At 40.1% G+C, this 24,322-nt stretch overlaps 1 protein-coding gene across 3 annotated transcripts; it reads right to left on the bottom strand.

Moving 5' to 3' along the window:
- Positions 1–539: 539 nt before the first annotated feature.
- On the bottom strand, positions 540–23,436 carry LIN9 (lin-9 DREAM MuvB core complex component). Of its 3 annotated transcripts, none has more exons than XM_081186952.1 (15): positions 23,301–23,436; positions 14,379–14,411; positions 13,986–14,080; positions 13,508–13,612; positions 12,109–12,242; positions 11,142–11,267; positions 9,236–9,393; positions 7,582–7,715; positions 7,241–7,360; positions 6,980–7,081; positions 6,620–6,700; positions 5,368–5,493; positions 2,809–2,991; positions 2,312–2,409; positions 540–1,947 (listed from the first exon to the last, which is right to left on the bottom strand). In XM_081186952.1, exons 1-15 carry the CDS (start codon positions 23,377–23,379, stop codon positions 1,842–1,844), a joined length of 1,680 nt encoding a protein of 559 aa, XP_081043078.1. In that variant the 5' UTR covers positions 23,380–23,436; the 3' UTR covers positions 540–1,841. The 3 variants fall into 3 exon arrangements, with proteins under 3 accessions (XP_081043078.1, XP_081043079.1, XP_081043080.1); XM_081186953.1 differs by lacking the exon at positions 23,301–23,436 and adding an exon at positions 22,036–22,084; XM_081186954.1 differs by lacking the exon at positions 23,301–23,436 and adding an exon at positions 20,007–20,232.
- Positions 23,437–24,322: the final 886 nt, after the last annotated feature.

The raw sequence follows: 24,322 nt of genomic DNA, 5'->3' as shown, positions 1-24,322 counted from the left end.
AAAGATTAAAAGCACAAATCCTATAAAATCAAAGTGGTTATTTCACAACCAAATAAGGAGTCAGGTCCTAGGATTTCCATAGGATTGTACAAAAATACAAATTGTTCCTCTTTGTGAGAGGAGCTGAACCTTGGAAAGAAACCACATACACATTGATCTTTTCCTGACCCCATTGTCTATGAAAAAATGAAGAGGCGTTTTACTACTGTTCTGTCCACTAACATTGGCTCAGGCAAACACCCCCCCCATAACAAAATTCAATTTTATGGTTATTTTATGACACCAATGGTTTTGTTTCCATAATGAAAATGTTATGTGGTAACTGACTGAAATTGGGGACATTGTACTAGGTCTACTATGTGGTTGCTGCTGTTTTGCAATCTAGCAGCATATACATTCTATGAAATAAATATATAAATTGCAGTGAAAAATACACCGGGGAGTCTTTCACCCCCCACTCCCAAATTGGATGAAGTTCAAAGTCCATCTAAACATTCTCCACCACCTGTGCACACACCTTCCAAATCACCAGGCAAAAATGAATTTCTGAAAATATATTAACTAAACGTTTTAAAACTATTTCAGGCCTAATGCTCATGTTTCGCAATTTTAGTAAAACATTACAACTTACATAACTCAATGAGAATAAAAGATTTATGCATTTCTTAAAAGAACAGGTTTTGCTAAATATAGACTCTGCAGTTAAGTTTTGAAGCAGCACAAATACACACACAGAATACAGAAGCATTTTTAAAACTATACAAAATTTTAAATTGAAAATAATTGTTTACATTTTCTTTTTACATTAACATACAAAAGACCTCATTTTATGAGGCATGAAAGAATCAAAACATTGCTACAGCTATCTAAAAATTCAAATCTGGAAACAATTTATTACACTGAAGCTTTACAAGTCTATTCTAAATAAACAACTCAATACACCCTTTTTACAAGATTGATACTTCTGTGTCTCCTCAGATCTTTGCTTTTTATTTTTATTTAGGCAGTTCAGGGGACTGGCTATCCAACTGCATCATGAACTCTGTTAATTGCTTGATAAGCAGGTATCTAGTTTAAGTTTGTGCAACAAATCAATGGAAAAATATTACCAGTTATTTGTGTGAAATACCTTAACTAGAACACTTTGCCCATTATGGAGGGGGAAAAGCAAGTCATATCAATTTCTGGGAATTCAGCAGTCCTTTTCTACTCCTTCATTAGATTACTTTTATAAGTTATGATAAATAAAGACATTCAAACGGTATTAACTGATTTACAGGGATTCCCAGTATCCACAAGTGTACAATAGCTACCTACCCACTCCCATTCCTTTGCATATCCTGCTGCCACTTCGCGAGAACAGGAATACACACTGCTTTTTACCAATCACAGCACTCTTCAGAAACTAAAATCAAAAGGCAGTGAGACAGAAGTACTCGGCTTTCAAGAAGAGATTGCTATGCAACCTCTGTGTCACTTCCTTCTTCAAAACAGCTCTCAATAGTTGACAGAATAGTTGCAAATAAATTTAAAAGAAAAGTATTCTTGCTTCACATTATAAGAAAACATGTCTGTATAACTTTCAGTTCAAAAACAACATACCTATGTACTTTTATAACTAAAGGTTAGCTGTTAAACAAGATACTGCATGTGCATAGCAAGTGATGAAGTCTATAGCAATGCTGGTAATTTTATGCTGGTTTCTTCAGAAGCAGTACAATGGATCTCAAAATATCCTCTTTTCCTATTTCTTCTAGCAGTTAGGATATTTGGTGAAGCTTATATAAGAAGGCTTTTTCATAACTACATTCTGTACACTTGGACGAAGGTGAACGTTTCTTTCAGTCTCTGTTGGTGTTATTTGCAGCAAAGGCATGGAGATTTCCCATCTGGCTGAGGCCACTCTGGATGTGTGCAACGTGGATCTCAACGTTATTTTGAAAACAACTAAAGAAAGAAAAAGTTTTCGTTTGTCAGCATCTCTGAAATGTTCAACATACTGAATGTATTACAGTCTTTCAGTATACACCCCCCTCCAACGTATTCTACTGCCCCTGCTTCAGTGAGATCTCACCGCGCCCAACATTGAGTGTGTTCAGGACTTTTTTTTTAATCTGTCCTGGCTTTGGGGATATAAATGTTTTTAAACTCTTGCTGCTGTTTTAAATTATTTTTTTCTAATTATTGTTATAATGTTGTGTTACAGAAAGCTTGTATTATAAGCTACCCTGGGCTCTGCCCCCCCCCTTTAAAAGGCAGGTGTATAAATATAAATAAGCACACCAATAAATAAAACACTACAAGATATTACCTGATGTTGGTGGAATCTATGGAATTTTTGATGTCGTTTAATGAATCTGTTAAAGACTTAAACTCAAAGGAGTTTAGATCGCCTCCTTCTGCTAGACACTAGAAGAAAAGAAATTTAAAAAATTAGGGGTTCAGGAGATAATACATGTTACAGCTGTTTACAAAATCCAAAAACTGTGGAAACTGCTCTGCCACCTTGTGCATCCTGCTTGTGTGGGGTGGGAGACTGAAGGAGGTTAGTGGACATTGATGAGGTCCTCAGAGGGTGCATAAACAGTAAGGGAGCACTACAGACTAGGTTCTGAGAAGGAAATGTAATGACAAGCCAAGTCCCTCTCTGAAAATTGCTGGGGTGGTATGTATGGGGGAAGCTAGTTATTAAGGGTAGCAGACTTCCACACTTTTCTGAGGCCAGCATTACTGTTTCAGCATCGGGGACAAGGACAGGTGGAGTGAGCATATTACAGTATGCATTTTCATTCTCTCAGTACCATTTACCTTAATCTGCAGTAATATTGCTGTAAGCCTAGCAATCAAATCTGTCAGGTTTTCATTCTGAACACACGGCTGTCCTGTTGTTGATGTATTTGACTGTCTGACAATTTCCTGAGCTTCTTCTTCACATCTCCGTCTCAGATCTGTGGGATGGTCTGCAGGCTGTAGACCCTGATCTGGGGCAAGCTGGGAGATAAAATGAACATAGATCAAATTAGATTTCATCTGCCAAGAGTTCATCCAGGTTCTATATTCTAACATTATTGCTGACTTATATTCTGTTTAAAACTGAGAGGTTATGCTATCTAATGTAACAGTATCTGACTGAACAAGTTTTGCAATTGAACATTTTAAAAACACCACCACTCCATTAGGAACAGTAGCAGAAAATGGTAGTGTATAAAACTAATAGAATAGTGTCCAACGCTTCAGACTGCAGATATGGGATGCAATTTTTAATGACCCCTACACTTTAAAAATTCCTTCAAGCAGAAAACTAGCATAGAGTGGGCTGGAATAAGAGCTCTCTTCCTGATATACTAGCTTTTTATTTGTGGGGAAGCAATTAAATAGCACCCTTCACCTGCAATTTCAGTTGCTACTGTCCATTCTACCATATCAGAGACTTACTACCTCATTCTCTTGCATGTGTATATCAGTTAAGTATTTCATTCAGTTATGTAGCAAATATGTGAAGAGGCTTCTAAACAGTTGAAGGAATATCAGTCAAGGTGAATTGGAAGAGTCTCTCTCTCTCTCTCTCTCTCTCTCTCTCTCTCTCTCTCTCTCACACACACACACACACACACACACAGAAATGGGAACTGCAAAAAGTAAATGCTGCAGCAAGAAATGTCCTTAGTTTCATATGACCATGCCCTCCTCTTCTATGATTCCGTGTTCTATTCCCCCAATTGACACTCAGTATTCTGTGGTTACTGAACATGCTCAATCCTCATTGGACTGTTTGTGAGTTTTGGTTTTCTCTCTCTCAAGGTTTCTACTAAAGACCTCTGCAAATGTAAGGCTTTCGCTGAGTGCGCCAATACTGCTCTCTTTCTTTGCAGTGGCCTCCTTTTGCTAGAGAAAGTAATGAAATCTTTAGAATCATATACCAACAGATATCCAGGCAGAAGTGATTCAATTATTACCATATTAATCCCCCCTCCATTCTTTTTTCATAAAATATTACAGATGGTGGAGTGCATAAGGCCTGTAGTATTTGAAACTCCCATTGTTCTAAGCGCATTTTGCGACAGGGAATTTCATTAGTGTGAGCAGTTTCTGAGCTCTGGGCGCAGTACTGTGCCTAATATTTCAGATTAAAACTGCCACAGTTGAAGAGACCCTCTTAAGAATATTAGGGGGGTGGGCAGGGGGACGACTAGACCATGTGAAAATTGAACATAAGATTTTAGCTGCAGTTCATTCATTTTCAGCTTTGTATTCTTGTTATAAAAGAGCGTGCCTAGACATTCCGTTGTTGCACCCATAACCAAGGTTTAAGGTCCCATTTACCTCCTAGCTTTCATATCTCAGTTTCTAACACCGTCTACCCCAGGGGTAGTCAACCTTTTTATACCTACCGCCCACTAATGCATCTTTCTTGATGGTAAAATTTCCTTACCGCCCAGCAGTGCTTGATGGAAGGAGGATTCAGCTTGTGCCGTAGAACCCCCTACCGCCCACCTAGAATCCTGAAACGCCCACTAGCGGGTGGTAGGGAACCAGTTGACAACCCCTGGTCTACCCACTGGAGAGTGGCACTGTGCGAAACAATGCCTTAATTACTAATATGAAAGAGAACAGTTCCCTATGCCTGCAAGTCATGGCAGCGTAGTGTAGTGGTCAGTGTGGGACTTAGACCTGGGAGACCAGGGTTCAAATCACTACTCAGCCATGACACCCAGTGGGTTATCTTGGGCCAGTCACTATCTCTCAGTTTAACATACCTCACAGGGTTGATGTGACAATAAAATGGAGGAGGGAAGTGTATATGTCACCTTGCGGAACTTGGAGAAAAGAGGAGATATAAATGCAATAACAACACTAGTTACCTAGACAGTGATTGCATTATACTAGGTAGGTATTTGTGTAGTGAGAAGGGCACTCTGCTCATGCCCACATGCACTCTCTTCACTTGGCCTCAAGAGTAGGGCTTATGTTTGGTTTATATTTCTTTAGCTTCCATTCCTTTTTCAGTAGTGATATTGTGTTACTAATATGGTGCCTTAACTATTTAGCCCTGTGCAACGTAACACTAATTTTCAGTAATGAGAGATAAGTTCTAGTTGCAGATGTTGGCAGAGGACATGGTGAAATGAATTCTGCATGTGCTCAGAGACACACTTATCCTTTTGCAGTCATGCTGCGGCAGCTTTCCAAAATTCAAAACAGGAGATATTCACAGTCTTCCCCAGAAATGCCAGGAATTGAACCAGGGACACTCTTCATGCAGAAATGATGCTTTACAACTGAACTATATCAGTTTCTGAGGCTGCTATGGGTTCTTCCAATGGCTATAATCCTCTATTTGGGAAAGATAGAATAGCAGCATTTTACCTCATAACAATACTGTTGAACTTTATGTAAAACTTTGTTTAGATCCTTGTTCAGCTGTTCAAGATCTAAGACAATAGTTGCGTATCTTCTCTGAAATTCAATGCCAATAGGCATTGAGTAGGATTTCTGTGCAAAGAAAAGAGAAAGAAAAGAATTAAGTGCACAAAGCAATAACTTGTTTATTTCTTGCACAATTAAAGCAAGATTTCAAAACAATTTGGTTTTGAAATAGTTTTGATATGAGGGCTTCTTAAAAATGCTTGCTGCATTACCTAGCCACCTTAAGGAAAGTGTGAAAATGTATTTAAATTTCCTATGAAGATTTAATCAACAAACAAACAGAGGGTCCTTTCAAAATCAATTCCTGCAAATAAATTTGAATTTCTGGTGCAGATATTTTCTGAACTGTATTACATTTTACTTATTTTATTACACCCTTCCCCCTATGGAAGTCCAGGGCAGCAACTGTATGCCCATTTAACTGATGCATGTCCAAGATAGCCTGGGTTGAGTTCAGATTTAGTGCTGCTGAACTCCTACAAACAATTACCTGTCAGTTCTCAGTGGGATTTATCGTAATTTTGAGTAAGCATGCATAGGGTTGTGTTGTAAGGTGTTTTAAATGGAGAAAGATTCCTACCAGGACTTGCTACAATTTTTTATTTGAACTGTGACAGCAAATATAAGGTCGCTCTGTGTTTGTTGAATGCTCTTCCTCAGGGAGGCTCGCTTGGCACCTTCATGATGTCTTTTTAGGAACCAGATGGAAACACTCCCTCTTTGCTCAGGCCCTTAGCCAATTAAACATTCTATGGCTTTTTAAATTGGGGTGGGGAAAGAGTATTTCTTTTGTTTGTTATTATATTATGTATGTTTTTATCGTAAACCACCCTGTGATCCTCAGATGAAGGATGGTATAGGAATTGAATAAACAATAATAAAAGATAGCCACAAAAGAACATCTTAGAAATATATACCGTAGTTCTTTCTTTATGTCAATACTTAGAAAAGCTGCTACTAAGAACAAATTATTTTCAAGTACTCTCCTACTCTTAACTAGATCTGAGAGTTAAAACCTTCAAACTGAGGCTTGGAGGCTCAGGGGGATGGGGCATGGGGCCTTCAATCCAAATTCTGTTACAGATCTTCCTTTGTTTGAACTTAGTTAAACAAGAAGCATACACCTTTAAAACTCCTTAAGCCCTGTGTAACCTTTACAAGACAGCTGAAACAAGTATACATATATATTTACCAATTTTTCTGCTTCTGTGTTCATCTCCCTTAATTGCTTGATGTGTTCCTTCTTGATCATAAGAATCTTTGATAGTCTGGTCTGCAGAAAACAGAGAAAGCATATCAGAATAAATATAAGATCAGTGGATTGTAAAATACATTATAAAGTAAAAACTTAGCAAACTATTGTTGTGGATATAAATCAGACGACCAAGATACAAATTAAATGTACAGACGATATAATCTGGCTTTCAAAGATTTAGGGAACGTCATTGTAGATGTTTGACAGCCATGTACAAAGTAATTAAACCGATTTTTACTTTTGGAGATGCTCAAAATCAGTACAGATAAAACTGAAAGAAAAGGAATTTACACTCACCACTTGGATAAGGAATTCTACTGGAAAACCACCTAATGTCTCACTATCTGAGCCTGAAAATTTGTTCTTCCAAGAAGACTGTCCTAGTAAAGGATCACTGTCCTATGCAACAAAGAAAGTTGCCTTAAGCATTTTATTTCATTCATTCTTATGTATTAGTTAACTATAGAATTTATTGAAATGATACTTTAATTTGCTTCAGATGGTTTAAAATGCAGCAAATTACTGAATGAATAAAAAAATTCACTTTAAGATACTTACTGTAATTGGTGACTGGAGGGAAGGTGTGTAATGTAACCGAGGAGGAGTCATAAAGAATCTAGAAGGTCGCTGTTTTTGTCCAAAGGCAGCAATTGGCATGGTTTCATGAGGTTCATTACTCTTTAAGTTAGAAAGAGGAAGAAAAGTTAAGCAGCATTCACTACGATTAAGAGTAATATCTTGAAAAAGAAAATGTATTTTAGATATATTAATAAAGTTGACAAAAATACTATATGCCTTTTATTCTTGAATTGTCTTGTAAAATAAATTTATGGCATTCATCTGGGAGAAAAGAATTCACATGCTTGCAGACTTTTTTTAAAAAAGTAGATATTACTTACGAGAACTTCATAATCTGGGATTGTATGCGTTCCAAGCCCTGACCTCTCAAAGGTTACTCTGTAAGTAGCATTAAGAGTGTCAACAGCATCTATCTGTCCAGTGAAGAGTCCATCATGAGCACCACGTAACCGTGCTAAAATAAAAAACAACCCCAGTCTTAATCAGAGCAAAATATTGATGCATGCCACAGAAATCAGGTGTGGCTTCCTCTGCCTTTCCAGCCTGAAGCAGTTGCATCCAGTTTCTAGCTCACATCACTCAACTCTGGTCTTTTGTCCTTCTAATTAACAGATAGTTGAGGGAGAAAGGCCCACCCCGTGGCACAGAGTCATTTCCTTTGTTTCCTTAATGACCCATACTTAACAGGCTATTACCAGGCTGACTATTCCAACAACTGAATCTATGCTGGATCCAGGAATTAGGAGGGTGGCTCAGGCATATAGCATCTCATAACACTATCTCCTGCGAAGAACAAGACATCTGTCCCCCAAAGCTATGGGTACAGTAAGGCGACTATTTAATGATAGAAGCTACTATTTAATGACGGAATCAAGAGTTCTGCCTCAACAAATTCTGTACCAGGAAAGCAGAATTCTGTGGCTAGTATAGTATTGCAAATTAAGTTTTAATCTCATATATTTTCTTATTTTGCACAATTTAGTCTGATTTTCTAAATGGAAGAGGAAAAGGCAGGTGTAGGACCGTGACCCCTGTCCCTATCCCAGAGAATCCTTTCTGGCTTCTAAGATTTCACTAGGCATTGCTTGCCTAATGTAAAAGCCTATCTTCACATAGCTATGGAGGCTAGAAGCCTGCATTTTTCAAAATGGAAGATTAGATTGCGAGGAAGCAGAATTATGTGCTTGTGAGGAATCAGAGAATACAAAGCCCTTATTATAAACATGGCAGGAAACAAGTGAAACTAAAACCCCAAATGGTGGGCATTTAAAACAAAGCTGCATTCTTATTGTTCTATAATTCTGGACAAGGCTGGGACAGCCCATTCTAGATGGCTGGTAGAAAGACTAATGGAACCAGTAGGCAGAAAACTCCCGATGATGTAATACAGTGGTGCCTCGCAAGACGAAAATAATTCGTTCCGCGAGTCTTTTCGTCTTGCGATGTTTTTCGTCTTGCGAAGCACGGTCCGTCGCAACTGCGCCTCTTCAAGCGGCTTTAAAAAAAAAGCGCAAGACGTTTTCGTCTTGTGAAGCAAGCCCATAGGGAAATTTGTCTAGTGAAGCAACGCAAAACCGAAAAACCCTTTCGTCTAGCGAGTTTTTCATCTTGCGAGGCATTCGTCTTGCGGGGTACCACTGTATCATCACAATGAGTTAAAGAAAATAGTGGCAGACAACAGTCATGGAAGTGACAGGGTGGGTTAAAAGGAATTATGGAAGCTAGCCCTTGATTTAAGTACGTGGTCCTGTCAAAGACTAGAGAAGTTTTGCAAGAGTATGCCATGTATCTTATAACTACCTGGGTCATTTGAAATGCCAAACCTAGGGAAGGTAATCCTGTTTACAGATGGTGCAGTACTAGCGGTGGAGATGTAAAAGCGTCACTCCTTTAAATAACTTCAAGTTAAACTACATCTTCAGAATTCAACACCGATTAAAACAGTAGTGTAATTTAGAGATGGGGAAAAGGTACCTGTAACTTTTGTTCCTATAACTAGTGGCAACGGAATTTCTTCTGGAAGATCTTTAAACTGGGATATATCTGCCACCTTCCGCTGTTGCAAAAGTCTAATTTTTTGCCGTTTCTGTTTTAATGCGGACCTTTCCTCTTCAAAGAATGCAGAAGAGCATCTGCAAAACAATTGTAATTTATTTACTTTGTGTTCATTTATTCAAGCATCTTATAGCTTTATCCTTGAAAAGTATGATAGATCGGGTTGCAACCAACAGTCACACGAAGACATCCACTTCTGCAATGGGAATTTCCTCCCTCAGCCCTCTGGTGCAGATTTCACTGATGGGGGGGGGGTAAGTTCCAATGTGCAAGTGGAAGTCTTACACTTAACAGGACTTCGTTGGATAAAACTGACTGCTTTTTATACACTTTTTACATTGAGGGGGGAAATCAGCACAACAGAAAGCAAGTGGTACACAGACTGGAAAGGTCCCCTGCAGGAGAATTTGATAACTGAAATCTGCATGTGCTGAAAATAATAGTTTATCCCTATGTCTAAAAACTGACACACAGAAACGATGGCTGTCGGTAATAAATGCAGTTAGATACAATATGTTTATCCTTTCTTTGCAAAACTGAAGCTTGCCAAAACCAACTATGCACTGAAGAGAAAGCAGTAATAGCTAACTGACATCTGTACAGACAGTGGTTATGAGGATGAATGCATACAATTTGGCTATCAACAGTGCAATCTTATGCATGTTTATGTAAGTCCACTGCATTCAATGGGGATTTCTCCCAGATTATGTGTACATAAAACTGCAGCCCAAGGTATCTAGATTTGAATTCCTAAAAAGGTTTCTAACCATTAGAGCTGTAAAGTACTATTATAGTTGTCTTAGAACAACTGCAAGAAGAAAGAAGTGTGCTATAGTCATAAGAAACAGTTATCCCATGGTAATGTGTTTGTTTTGTTTTGTTTTTTTGCCTTGCCTTGCCCATGGCTGAAATTCTTTCTGAATGCCATATATGTCAAACAGACCCTGTTCCTTTGTTGCGGCTTTCTTCCTCAAGTCAGCAGGAGCTATTTGATTTGTGGGGCTATCCTTAAACAGTTTATCAACCCCAGGCTCATAATAATAATAAATAATAATAATAATAATAATAATAATAATAATAATAATAATAAACACATCCTAAAGAAGCTAGGGAAAATGGTCTAAACCTTTAGCATCTGTACTGGTTGTCTGTTATTTATGCTTTCTTATAAAGCTTTACTGGTCTTCATTCAGTCCATTACTCATCCTGATACCAGAATCAGATGAACATAAGAGACAGAACCTATTCTGAAAATCAGAATTACCTTACTCAGTGGTTTCAAGTAGATGTTTAAAAATGGAGAGCAATACAGAACCCTACACAACCCCATAACATAAATGTCAAGAAACCAATAAGTAGTTTTCCAGTGGTATCTTCTGGAATCAAGCTTCTAGGTATGAATGGAAACACTGTGTTCCCATTTCTCAGCCCTATGCATAAGGATGTCATGGTCCACAGCATTGAAAGCTGCCAAGATACTTAACATGGTTATGCTCTCCCAGTCCAGTATGGGGAGGGGTGGGGCACTTTGAGAATAGGATGCTGGACTAGAGGGGCCAGTGGCCTGGTCCAGTAGGCTCTTCTTATGTCCTTATATATGCTAAGTTGTACTCCTCAAATGCTTTGCATTCATCATCAGGCTGAAATTTGGCTACATACTCAATTACGATTATGCAACATATCCTACATTCTTAAAATTACCCATTAAGCACCAACTTTTAAAAATGAATCATCCAGGAAACCCTTCAACAAAAACCACCACCACCAACTCCCCGCAAAAACTCTACAGCTAAAGAGCCTTCAATCTTTCAAGCTAATGTTTTACCTTCGTGGCTTCCCCATTAACCGTCTGATCTTTCCCCATTCAACTCTTGTTAATTTTCTAGTTTTCAGATTGGGAAAAGATTCTTTCAGGCAAACGCAGAAATCATTATCACCTTCAAAGAGTGGCCTATTAAAAACAATTGGTATTCTGTCATTATATTTTCAAGTACATTCAGAAAATGTATTATGACATGCTAACACAATTTTACCTCCATATACCTAAGACTAGAGAATTTTGCTTCCTAAATGTTTAAATTATAGTCATTTGTCAACTTGGGCTTAATATTAATTTCTTCATTTTACAGGGAAAATGTTATAACTGAAATGTTATAACATGTTATAACTGAAAATTAAAATGTTATAACTGAAAAATATTTTGAAGCTAATGCAGTCAATTTAGAAATGAACAAGGCATTTTTCCTATTTATTTTTCCTATTTATTAAAACTCTGCCTTGCATAATATAGTTTACAGAACCATGAAAGTCATTATTACTCTTATGACTCCAGCAACTGTACTATTCAGAAATTAAAGTAATAAGCTTTGTAACATTAGAAATATTGCTATAAGTTGTCACCAATATATGGTAGGCAAAAATGATGATAAGAACCAGGCCAAGGTATATCTTAGCAAGAATATAGCAATTATTTTCTTATCTCTTTAAAAAACTTGCTATTGCAAAACATTTTGCAGAGAAACTGATGAGCAATATTTAATTCTTGTAACTGTATTAAAATCTGACAAAACCATTTTTGCCCCATTTTGCTTTAAAAAAACAACCACAAGTTTCACTGCACAGCTATGACGCAGCCATATGAAAATACAAATAGCGTAATTCCAGTATATTGCTTTACAATGCTATCTCATACATGCCTACACAGAAGAAAGCACCTTTGAGGTAAATGGTACTTGCTTCCATGTCTGCATAGGATTGTAATCTAAAACTAACAAATGAAAAGTCATACATACTTATCTATATTTGAGTAGAACCACTCGTAAATACACCATTTGTGTGCTTTAGGAAGTTTGAGTAAGTTACGTAGCCGCAAACCGATCTTCTGTGATGCCTTTTTGTCTGGTGTTGGCATTGTTGCAGTAAACTTCTAGATAATAATAAAAACAACAACAACAACCAGAGATTACTAATAGAAATACTAAAAGAACAGAACCACAGAATTATAGAGTGGGAAGTGACCCTGAGGGTTATCTAGTCCAGCCCCTTGTAATGCAGGAATCTCAAATAGATCATACATGACAGATGGCCACCCAACCTCTGCTTAAAAGCCTCCAAGAAACTTTGACAAGTCTTAAGGGCAGTGCTGTGCACTTAAAAACCTCCAAGGAAGGAAAGTCCACTCTAAAACCGCTCTTAACTGTCAGAAGGTTCTGCTTGATGTTTAGTTGGGATCACCTTTCTTGTAACTTGAATCTATTGGTTCAAGTCCTAGCTGAACCGTTTGTCTTAGTTTTTAGTTGCTGCTTTGTTGATAGATTGTAGCTGTTTTACTGATTATTTGTTAATTATTTCATATCCTTTATGCCGTACTTGTGGTGTTCTGTTAAGCTCTACTATGTTATTGTTATTTCTTGTTTGTAAGCCACTTTGGGATTCATCTGAATGAAAAGCAGCATAGAAATGCAACCAATCCACGTTGCAAACTTGAGTTCATTCTGAGCTTTGGCCCACCTGACCTTCTCCTTGCAACTGTTGGCTACTCGTGAATACCCTTTTCTTCCTGATTTCTCATTTCTTCCATTTTTTACATGCCCTTCATAAATCTCAGTTCATCTGTAAGCCCCTTATGCAGCCACTCTGGTTTCTTTAAGTGCAGCCCACTTTTCTTTCTTGTTCGAATTATCTGCCTTTGTCCCTTCAATCTTTCACCTTTAAGAAACTCCCATCCAACCTGGACTCCCTTCTCTTTGAGTATTTCTGACCACGGAATCTCACCCAGTAGTTCCTTAAGTTTTTTGAAATCAGGCTTCTTAAAGTTCAGAGTGGATGTTCAACTACACTCAGTTTTCATTGCTTGTGTATAATGAAACCCAAGAGGACATAATCAGTTCCTCCCAAGCTTCCGGGTACTTTCATTTTTTCGATCAGTTCCTCCCTGTTGGTGAGGACCAGGTCCAAGAGAGATGATCCCCTTGTTGCTTCTTCCATTTGTCAGTGAGGCAATGGAGGAATTTGTTGGACCTTACATTCTTGGTAGAGTTTGAGTTCTAACAGATATTGCAGTAGTTGAAGTATCCCATGACTACTATATTTCTCCTTTTTAAATGTGTTTGGATTTTTGCAATAAAGTGGAAACTGAGAAGGTTTAGTTTACCTATCAATGAATGCAACAAACTTTACAGATTAACATACCTGGGGAACCATTGCGACTCTCTGGTTTCTTTTGGGTGATCGTGTATTCATTTGCCTTTCCTCTTCCTCACAAAAGGACCGACTTCGTTTTGAACTTCTGAAGGGCTGGAGCAAAAAGAAAAATCTGACTCAATCAACTGAAAAGTTTCACAACGCGCTTTCCTGCAATACAGCAAACCCATGATAAACAAGCAGAAGATGCTTCCTTTAATATAATCTTTCTTGATCTATGTAGCACAGTTACAGACTTTTGTGGCCTCTAGTTTCCCTCACCTTGCTTATTTTACTTAGCTGAAAGCACATTTACCTAAACAGCTGGCTTCCTTTTGTAGAACTGTTACAGTACTCATGTAATGTCATATTTTATACTGATACTCTGCGCTTACGAAACCAGGAAAAATGTTTATTCTTAAAAAATTTAACGGCCAAAGGAAAGAAAACAAGAAGACTACTAATATAGGTCAATGTTGCTCCTTACCATTTCTACAGCAGCTCCTGCATTCTTGCCTTTCCAAATGGGTGTTTTCTGCAAGGAACTGAATTTTTCATTCCATGTATTTGATAAACTTCCCTCTGTATTAAGTTATAAATCATAAATATTATTATTCCTATGTAAAATTAATATAATGTTCTCTAAAAATCCTTTACTGTACAAATGAAAACTTAAAAGTTTACCATTCTTAACATTAAAGATATAACCACATTGTAAAAAACCTCTGTTTAAATTTTTAAAATTATGTTATCTTTCTATTTTGAAAATGCAGCCGACTTCCCACTTAAGAATGAAGTGCTCTTTAGATATTCATTCACACCATGACTGAACTTTTACTTCCACAAGTACAACAAATTAAAAATAAATGGTATGTCCTACCTTTCAAACTAACCAGAGCTTTTGCTGATGAACCTGAAATAAGTAAAAAAATCTAATAAGGGAACAATATTTCCTGACAGTGGATTCACAGTTCTTTCAGCATTTATAGCTAATTTATTTTTCTTTCTTAATAGGGAAATGCCTTACAAGTGTAAATAAGCTTCAGCCTGTTCAGCTATTACGGCTTCCAACCAAGGAAGTATTAATTCAGGGAATATGTACTTCTGGGAAGATCAGGATTCTCTGTGAAAACATCCTCAGCATGCTCACAAAGTATTCATCAGAGAAGTGTAGCTATGACAGCTAAGTCAAATTCAAAGTATAAAGTATAAATACCAGTTGTGTCCAACTGATATCCCTCCACTTAGGAAGGCTCTTTGATCCAGCAGAACCTACCATCAACAGAATAAGTACTGATGTGATCTTTGGTAATTCCCCCTGCAGTTTCCACACCATCTCCCATACTGTACTGAAGGATCCATAGCAGATTTGAGCAGGTATGGAGTTGAAGGAGGTTGGCATTTGTCTGTCTTGGGAGACAATGGAGAGTGTGTGCCTTTGGGGGTGAAGTCAAACTGTTGGAAGGTTGCAGTGCCTGCTGTGGCTGTAGAGACTGATGCAGGATAGACATGTTTTGTTGCAGCTGGGGCAGATGAAGGCATTGGATGTGTTGCTGCAGACGCACCATGGCATTTCTTCTCTCTGTGCTCCTTGCAGCAGTCATTCGTCCTCTGGTCAGTGCTGTGGACACACAACCTGACTGGTTGTCTCCAGGTACTGTGGTTGTCTGCAAGGGATTCCCACACGGTGGGGTTAACGTTGCCAGTCTTCATGTCACATTTGCAGACATCTTTGTAAAAGCCAACGGGCCTAGGTTGAAGGGAAAATCTCTGAAAATCACTCCAATTCCTCGACTACTAATTTAAGTTCCCACTGGATCAAAGAGTTTTCTTTTGGTGGAGGAACACCAACTAGATACAGCCCAGAAGCACATTAACGCTAGGGTTATTTCACACATATAATGTCAAATTATTGTATGATGGTAAAGAAACAAGGACTGTGCTCCGTTGCCCTGGTCCCTTTGCTAATCCCCTAATTACTAACTTCCTGATATTCAGCAAACCATATTTTGTGGTTTCATCCCAGGAGCATGAATACAATCTCTTCAACTATAAAGTCAAAGTAAGCCAAAAAATGAAAACATGCAACATAGCAGTAATACACTGTTCATGCAGCTAAGTTGGTAGATGTGCTAAACTGGTAACCCTTTGTTCCATTATTTCACTACTACAATTTCAATATGTAAGCATCAGCACCAGCTGCCAGCAGTAAAAATGGCCTAATAAACAATTTGCATTAGGGACCTGAAACGGTTCAAACCTTGTTTACTTTAGATTGAAATAATGAGTTTATTTATGCATTGCGAACATTTTTTCATGGTAGAGAAGAGGATACAAAAGGAAAGTGCATTAGTATCTCCTTAACCTCCAATGTACATTCCATTTCTGTCATCATTAATCCCTCTCACCTGCTTTCTATGATATGAACTAAGACATGATCTTCATATTCACTTCTAGCTGAGTAACAAATTTCACATTGTGCTGATGAATAATTTGTAAGGGGAAATATTAGTGAAGATGTAAGGTCTTATCTTTACTAATATTTCCCCTAAAATTCATATGTTCATATGTACAGCATAGGAAGGACAACCAACAGGTGAGAACTGGGAAAGCAATGTTATTCATTCTTTGATTATCACCTCAATCCCTGTTATACCTTCAGCATGTAAGAAAACTGTAAAATAATACACATTCTTTTAAAGTGTTTTTATTATATCTGTGACAAGGTGGTAGGCCAGGAAAACAAACACACAGCAGGGAATAAGCTTAATAAAATTGTTACAAGTATAATATTTGCAGTAGATTTGAAAGTAAGGATTTTCTGTTTCGCACAGAAAAGCAAGATTTGCAGCTACTATTTTAAAACACCACCAAAATTGTTGAGCTTTTTTGGGGAAATCTCTCCCCCCCCCCCAATAGTGGTTTAAAGCTTTGGGAGCTGTTTCCGCTGTTTTTCCCTCTGTGTTGCCATACATTCGAGGTTTCTCTGACATTTTGCCAATTCAGCAATTTTTACACCCGAAAACCAAGACATGTCAGGAATTTTCCTGACATATGGCAAGCCTATTTACTGTGGTGAATAAAACATATTCTAAACTTACTGGGTGACAATCAATGTTAGTCTTACTTACAAGTTGGTCATTGAATGGATTTAAGTCCATTGCTTTTGATAAGTCTACTATGAGTATGACTTAGCTCAGGCATGGCCAAACTTTGCCCTCCAGCAGTTTTGGGACTACAACTCCCATCATCCCTAGCTAACAGGACCAGTGGTCAGGGATGTTGGGAATTGTAATCCCAAAACAGCTGGAAGGCAAAGTTTGGCCATGCCTGAGGATATCACCAAATGTAAGACAAAAACACAAAGTGTTACAGTCATTCTGTACTGTAGTTATGAACCATAGTTATGACAGAATCAGTCAAGGTTATTCCTTCCTAAAAGAAGGCTTTGGCAGTATATAAACATTCTGTATTAGGAGACGTATGTATGAAAATGTCGTGCAAAGCAGTGATAACAAAGGAGACATTCCTCACTGTCTCCTTAACTACAGTAGACATGTGAGTTGCCAGAAGAAAATGCTTTAAAAGCTTTACATCACCACAGCAGTTCTCCAAATACACACAAAAACAGAACATGGCAATATTTCTACCAGGTAAGAACCTATTTTGATGGATAACATCATTGATTTGCTTGCCTTTATGGACAAGAAGCGAGTGATACATTTACAGGATAGTAAAAGAAACTGCTACTTTTCTAGATGCACATCAGCTTTTTTTGGGGGGGGGGGAATGCTATGTTGCCAAAGTTGCTGTAATTTACAAAATAAAAGCATTCATACAAACCCTCCAACAGTCCAGTGCTATGGTTGCCTGTGCAAAGCTAAAGAATAGGACCAGGTGTGTGGGATGCTGGTCCACAGAAAATTTGCAAACAGTTGTGATAAATTAGTAAACCCCAAACCTATCAGACTCTACTATAATGTAGCAGTTCAAGACAGTGTGCTCCAGTGGGACAGAAATACAGTCTTAGGTGTCCCATGTGTCAAATCTGAGTAGAGAAGATAGGCACCAGAAGCAAAAAATGGCAAATATTATTAGTAGTAATTATTACATTTATATACTGCCCTTCATCCAAGGATCACAGAACAGTTCACAACACAAAAATGCAAAATGAGAACACATAATACATAAAAACTCCCAATAACCTCCCTTCCCATAGATACATTTAAAAGGCCATTAAATGTTTAATCATGCAATGGCCTGGTTATAGAGAAATGTTTTCACCTGGCATCTAAAGTTATGTAATGAAGGCACCAGGCAAGCCTCTCTGGTGAGTGAATTCCACAAATGCGAAACCACCACAGAAAAGGCTTGTTCTTGCATTGCTATCTTCTGGTCCTTTCATGGAGAGGGCACATGGAGAAGGGCTCAGATGATGATCACAGGGTCTGGGTTGGTTCAAATGAGGAGAGGCGATCCTTGAGGTATTGCAGTCGTAAGCCATTTAAGGCTTTACGAGTCAAAACCAGCCCTTTGAATTGGGCCCAGAAGCCAATTGAAAGCCAGTGCAGTTGGGCCAAGATTGGTGTAGTATGTTCAAACCGTCTTTCCCTGGTGAGCAACTTGGCCACCAAATTCTACATCAGCTGAAGTTTCCAAACCATTTTCAGAGGCAGCCCCATGTAGAACGCATTGCAGTAATCTAATTTACCAGAGAACAGAAGACAGAAGTTAGGCTATCTTTGTCCAGATTAGGGGCACAGCTGGGCCACAAGACAAAGCTAATGGAAGGCACCCTGTGCCATCAAGGCCATTTGAGCCTCAAGTGACAGCAAAGGATCTGGGATTCCCCCCAAGCTACGCACCTACTCTTTCAGAGGGAGTGTGACCCCATTAGGAGCAGGCAATCTCCTATCCATCCAGTCTAGGGAACTACCCACTAACAGTGCTTCAGTCTTATCTGGATTGAGTTTCAGTTTGTTGGCTCTCATCCAGTCCATTACTGAGGCAATACAATAGTCCATCGCATCTACTGCCATACCTGCAGATGTAAAGGAGTAGAGCTGTGTGCAATCCGCTTATTGCTGACAATGCACTCCAAAACGTCAATGCTCCCACTCATTGGCTTCAAGTAGATGTTAAACAGGATAGGGGATAAAATTGAATCCTGAGGAACCCCACATTGAAGGTTCCACAGGGCAGAAGAACACTCCCCAAGCATCACCCTCTGGAAATGGCCATCCAAGTATGACCGGAACCAATGCAAAGCAGTGCTATGCACCCCCAACTCTGACAGTTGTTCCAGATGGATACTATCGTTTATGGTATCAAAAGCCATTGAGAAGTCGAGGAGGATTAACAGGGACATTTTCCCCTGTTTCTCTCCCAAGAAAGATCACCATACAGGGCGACCAAAGAAGTTTCTGTGCCAAAACCAGGCCTAAACCCCTATTGAAACAGATCAAGAAAATCAGTTTCTTCCAAGAGCATCTGGCTCTGATCTGTGACTACCTCCTAAAGAACCTTGCCCAAGAAGGGGAGATTGGCAACTGGCCAGTAATTACTTAGATTTTTCTGAATCCAGAGAGGGCTTCTTAAGGAGTGGTCTTACCAATGGCTTCTTTCAAGCAGGCAGGAACCACCCCCATCACAGTACCCTCTCTGCTAACATTAGTCAAGAGAGGCAAGAGCTCAAGCGGCTTGCTTGACCGATCCATATATCTTGTCCACATCCTCAAGCCTTACCAACTGAAAATCATCCAACACAACAGGACTAGATAGTGCTTTGGACACCCCTTGAGAGTCATTACTATAACAGCCGAGTCAAGATCCCTGTGGATGCAAGCGATGATGACACAAAGCAAAATCTTACTGACAACATTGATTTTCCCTCTGTCCCTGTGCAATGTTGTACAGTAACGATAAAATATTGGTTTTACTCTCACAGATTAGCCACAGGTCCCAAGACTCAGATGTTATAATGCAATACAACATCACACACCTGTATTTTCAAAGACCACAAGCAGAAGAGAAAGAGAGAGAGAGCGAGAGAGAGCGAGAGCAGTAAGCTAGAAGCATGCTGAGCAGATAGCCCACACACCAGTCTAGCACAGACCCAGATGAAACCAGTTAGGAAGGCAGTAACAATTAGTATGCAATACTGCAAGAACTGTACTAGAACAGCAGTCATTATTTGCCAGCACTACTGAATCACACTACCAGATTATGATCTTAGGCTACTTTCTTGATGGTAAGTTAAGTTCCATTACACTTGAACGGGACTTATCTGCAAATAAATGTTTTTAGAGTCAAGGTATGAAAGTGGTTGAGAAACGTTTATCTAACTAAAAAGCCTACCTACCTATCACTTTGTGAAGCTGGTGGAGAGTGGGATGTGGAAATTTAATAGAAAGCTGTTACACCACAAATGATTGAATAAGAAGACGATCTCAGCACCCTACTCCTCCCAAGTGAGCCAATTAAGTTTAGTTTATGTAGCTTAATTTACCTATTTTGCTTCATTTTTTTGGCTTGGGCTAATGGGAATTGACAGCTTTGTTCAGATGTTGATGCAGAACATCCGAACAGATGCAACTTTTGTAGAGGAAGGAACTTCTGGCTTGAATGATTATGAGTAGCACTTAGCAGTTATTATTCATGTGAATGCAGTCATCACGCAAACTACTTATCAGCATGGCTGCACCAACACTACTTCCTCCAGGCGGCTGTGTCCTTCAGAATGCTCTTTGGGGGATATCTAGACTGGACCCATGTGTCCTTATAAAAAAAATTTCAGTTTACTGATCAGAAACCTGCATTTTTTTAAAAAACAAAAGATAAAGCTTTATGTTGTTCAATTCCATACTGCCAAAAGATTTGTGCAATAGGTTGACAAGCGACAGTTATTTAGATAACTGTGTTATCTAAATCAGTAGTCTTCTACTTTTTCAGACCAAGGACCAACGTGCATTTGCAAACCCAGTTCTTAATTTCCCCCATATATTTGAATGGTGGTAGTGCTGCTGTTGTGACCTAACTTAAATCAAGCTGCAACCTGGTAGTGGGTCCTGGCCTGCCAGTTGAAGGCCAATGATCTAAATACATGTTCATACCTTGTTAGTGACATGATGTTTGGAAGGTGGTTGCATGTGCTAATGAAGATGTATCTTGAGTTTTCTGATTATCATGCTTGGAGTGGGGAGGAAAATTCTTCTATGTCAGAGTAGACAACAAGCTGTAATTGCCTTCCTCTAACATCTGGCTTGAGTGAATTTCTCAAGATATTTGGTATATAGATGCACTGTGCAATTCCTTAGCGAGTGGTCATCTCTGACATGATGTTGATGCCTTCTGCTTGATGCACATGTTTATACTTTGGATCATGCAAGTTAATATGTAGATAGATTAGTGTTAGTTCAAATGATAGGCACCTGATTCAATATTAAACATACAAACAAATGCCTTGCATGTTCTCATTAAAGAATTCTCATACAGGTCATTTTCATATATGCATCTCCCAGTACAAAACACTTGTATATAAACACGGTGCATTCCCACTCATTAGTCTCACCCTATGAAAAGGAGTAAGTTTAAATGATAGCCCCAAATCATATCAGACTAGAAAATACCTTTCAAAATGACCCTTACACCTTGTCATGTGGAACCAATGGACCTACTGAGAATGACTAACATTTGATATCACCTAATACATTGAGTATGTTTTACCAATCATAGTAAACAGTAACCAAAATAACCCAACTTCCTTACTTTCAAATGTACAAATATAACTCAAAATAATTTTATTAATATTGTACAGTTTTCCCACATACTAATGATTTAGTTCTTTGTTCAATCAACTGTATAGCACATTAGACAAATACAATTCAATATTATAGCCTATATTCACAACAAACTTCAAAGTCATTGATAGTTTGTCCATAAATGCAATTTTATATAATTCACTGTTTTTCTTTAAGCTTCAACTTTTGCACCACCACACAGTTGTGAACTTGAGTGTATATTATGTACAGTATATCGCCTTGCATTATTTCCCGCACATTTGAACAGATCTTTGGCCACCACCTGCATAACTACTAAATGAGTCCATATGCAGTAAGATTTCATGTTTTGTATTCATTTTCTTGTTTTCATATACAAATTTTCAGTGTATGTATACATGCAAACCTACATCAATTTCCACCGATTCAACACAGAATACTATATGGAGGTCACCCAAGTGTTCCTATTCCTTAGAAAGAAGTTTACAGTGACATCCACAGTATGTAACACCTCCTGTTAATACTCTGATTACTTTTTTACATAAACACAATAAAAGGTCAAGTGAATCTTGGCCGGTCTCAGGGTGAATTTCTGTGGCAGTTCCCAAGCCTTCATATAATAAATGCATCAGAGGATATGCATTATTTTTATGTTGATAATTTGAGCCACCAGTCTTCTATATCCAGTGCTTACTCACTCTTTTTTTATTTGCTTACATTGGCACACCACCCTATAGTAGAACTCTTGGAGCAGTTTACCTGTGAAGTTGCTTTACACTTTTGAGCTGAGAAACATTGTGCCTTCCATCTGCCAGATTCAACGAAAATGCTTCCTCATGAAGATATATACTTGTTTTTGCTTCCATGGACAACCTGAATGCCCCCTTCTCCACATACATGGAACTTTTCAACATACCATGCCACAATTTTCCACGGTGCAACATACATAGCAAGCCAACTCTAGGAAGCATATTCAACCCTGCCAAGTGACCAGCCAAAAAACCAGTGCTTTTTTTCTTAAAAAAATATTTAGGGGTACTCTCATTTCCCTACTCATATTGAAATACTGCCCCTCAATGCAGCCAAATTTAGATTCACAAAATGTTTAGGGGTATGTGTACCCCACAGAAGAAAGTACTGCACAAAACAATGCGCTACCACTACCTTGGTTCCAAATTCAGAGGTTGCTAAATTACTAGTTGACATACACAAGAGAAACAACAATATGGACCTCTCCTTTGTCACTTTCACTATCCTGCTGCTATGGACAAGAGGAGAGTGAAAAACAACGCTTTATTTATCCTGGTTAAGAAACTATCTTCCTAAGCAGCAGGACGTTCCGTAGTGAAAAAGGGTGAGCACCTAAACCACCCCCAAAGCATCGAAGGTTAGTGTCATGTCAAACCCCCGGGGCAGGATGCCCATGGCAGGTCAGAGACCTCCCCAACTGCGCTGTGGTGGTTGCTGTACCCTTTATTTCCACTGCCTCTCCAGGAGAGGTGCAATGTCAGTGGCAGCCACCTGCCCTGCACGCAACACCTCGCTGCCCGGCGTAGGGAAGCTTCCACGCCTCCCTTTCCTCCCCGGGCACTGCCCCGGCCTGCACCAAGACTGGGGGTGCAGGGTGCGGCTCACCCCCGACAGGAGAAGTGGAGGTTATATAACAGCGGCTTCCGGCCCTGCTCTGCTGGCCTCTCCCCGCCACCGCCTCCCGAAGAGGGCAGCTCCGGGGTGCGGGCGGAGGGGAGGCCACGGGAGAGCTGCACTAGGCCGGGCACTGAGGGAGGAGGAGACTGTGGCTCCGGCCCCGCACAGCTCCCACAACAACAGCAGCAGCAGCAAAAGCAGCAGCAGCAGTAGCGAGCGCCGCCGGCGGCGGCAGCCGGAGCAACTTGGGCGGCTCAGGGCCGGGAAAGGGAAGCATGCGGAGGGTCCCGTCCCCGGGACCGCCCTTTGAGGAGCGGCGGCGGAGGAAGGGGCCGAGCGGCGGGACGGAGCGAGGGGCGCCGCGGGTCGCTACTCACTCTCGTCAGGCAGCTGATCCAACTCCGCCATCTTGAAGGAGCCGCGCCGCTTTTTCAAAGGCTGCCTGTCGCGGTGCATTGTGGGGGAGGAGACGGAGTCCTCCAGCCCGCCTGGCTGGCGGAACCGGGGCGGCAGGGGCGCGCCAAGCCGCTCAAGCAGCGCGCCCGGGCCGCCGCCGAGGTGCCCGCGAAGGCAGGCGCGGCCGGGAGCGCGCTCCGCTTGGCCACAGCGCGGCTGTCGGCTCTCTTTCGTAGCGGCTTGAGAGAACTCCCAGCGCCGGGACTGGGAAGAGCGCTGGCTTCCCTGCCGCCCCGGGTGCAAGGGCTCCCCTCTGACACGCGTCTTGCAGTCGTGGGCATGGTCGGGGCTGATGACGCGCAGAGCCACCGGGCTGTGCATCTCGTGCTCTGCTCTCAGGGGACAGTTGGGTGTTGTGGTGCGGGGCGTAAGAGAAACCCCCGCTCCCGTCCCCGAGTAACTTGTCGAGGTGGTACTTTTTGTTGTTGCATTTTGGGTTTTTTGTACAGTCCTGGATGACTGTCTTAATTTCTGGGCACCGCATTCTAAGGAGGCTGCGGGGTTTTGTTTTCCGAAGATGGTGAGGGACTTGGAGACCACGTCTGACGAGGCTGGGTATTTAGCTTGGAGAAGAGAGACCATTAAGAGGCGGCATGATACTCATCTTGGGGTATGTTAAAAGGCTGCCCCATAGGTGTTGGAGCACATCCTGTTTACCCACAGCGCAAGACTTTGAAGCGGTGGGTTCAAATGACAAGAAAGGAGGTTATGAATAATCCGAAGGAAGAACTTCCCGACTGTAGAAGCGATTCAGTTCAGTCTTCTCCATTGCCCCTCCAAGATGGTTTTTTCCTCTCCCAGAAAGAAAGAAAAACATCATGATAACGACAACTGCCTAGAGTAGATCTTTCTGCAATGCGTGCTGACATTGAATGCTAGTAACATTTCTTCAGGACTTCTCCGCGGAGTCACAGGGCAGCTTCCGTTGCTAAACTCAAACTCC

Source organism: Podarcis bocagei, assembly GCF_964188305.1.
Source record: "Podarcis bocagei genome assembly, chromosome: 3".
Classification (NCBI taxonomy): domain Eukaryota; kingdom Metazoa; phylum Chordata; class Lepidosauria; order Squamata; family Lacertidae; genus Podarcis; species Podarcis bocagei.
This window is presented reverse-complemented; position numbering and strand designations above follow the sequence as displayed.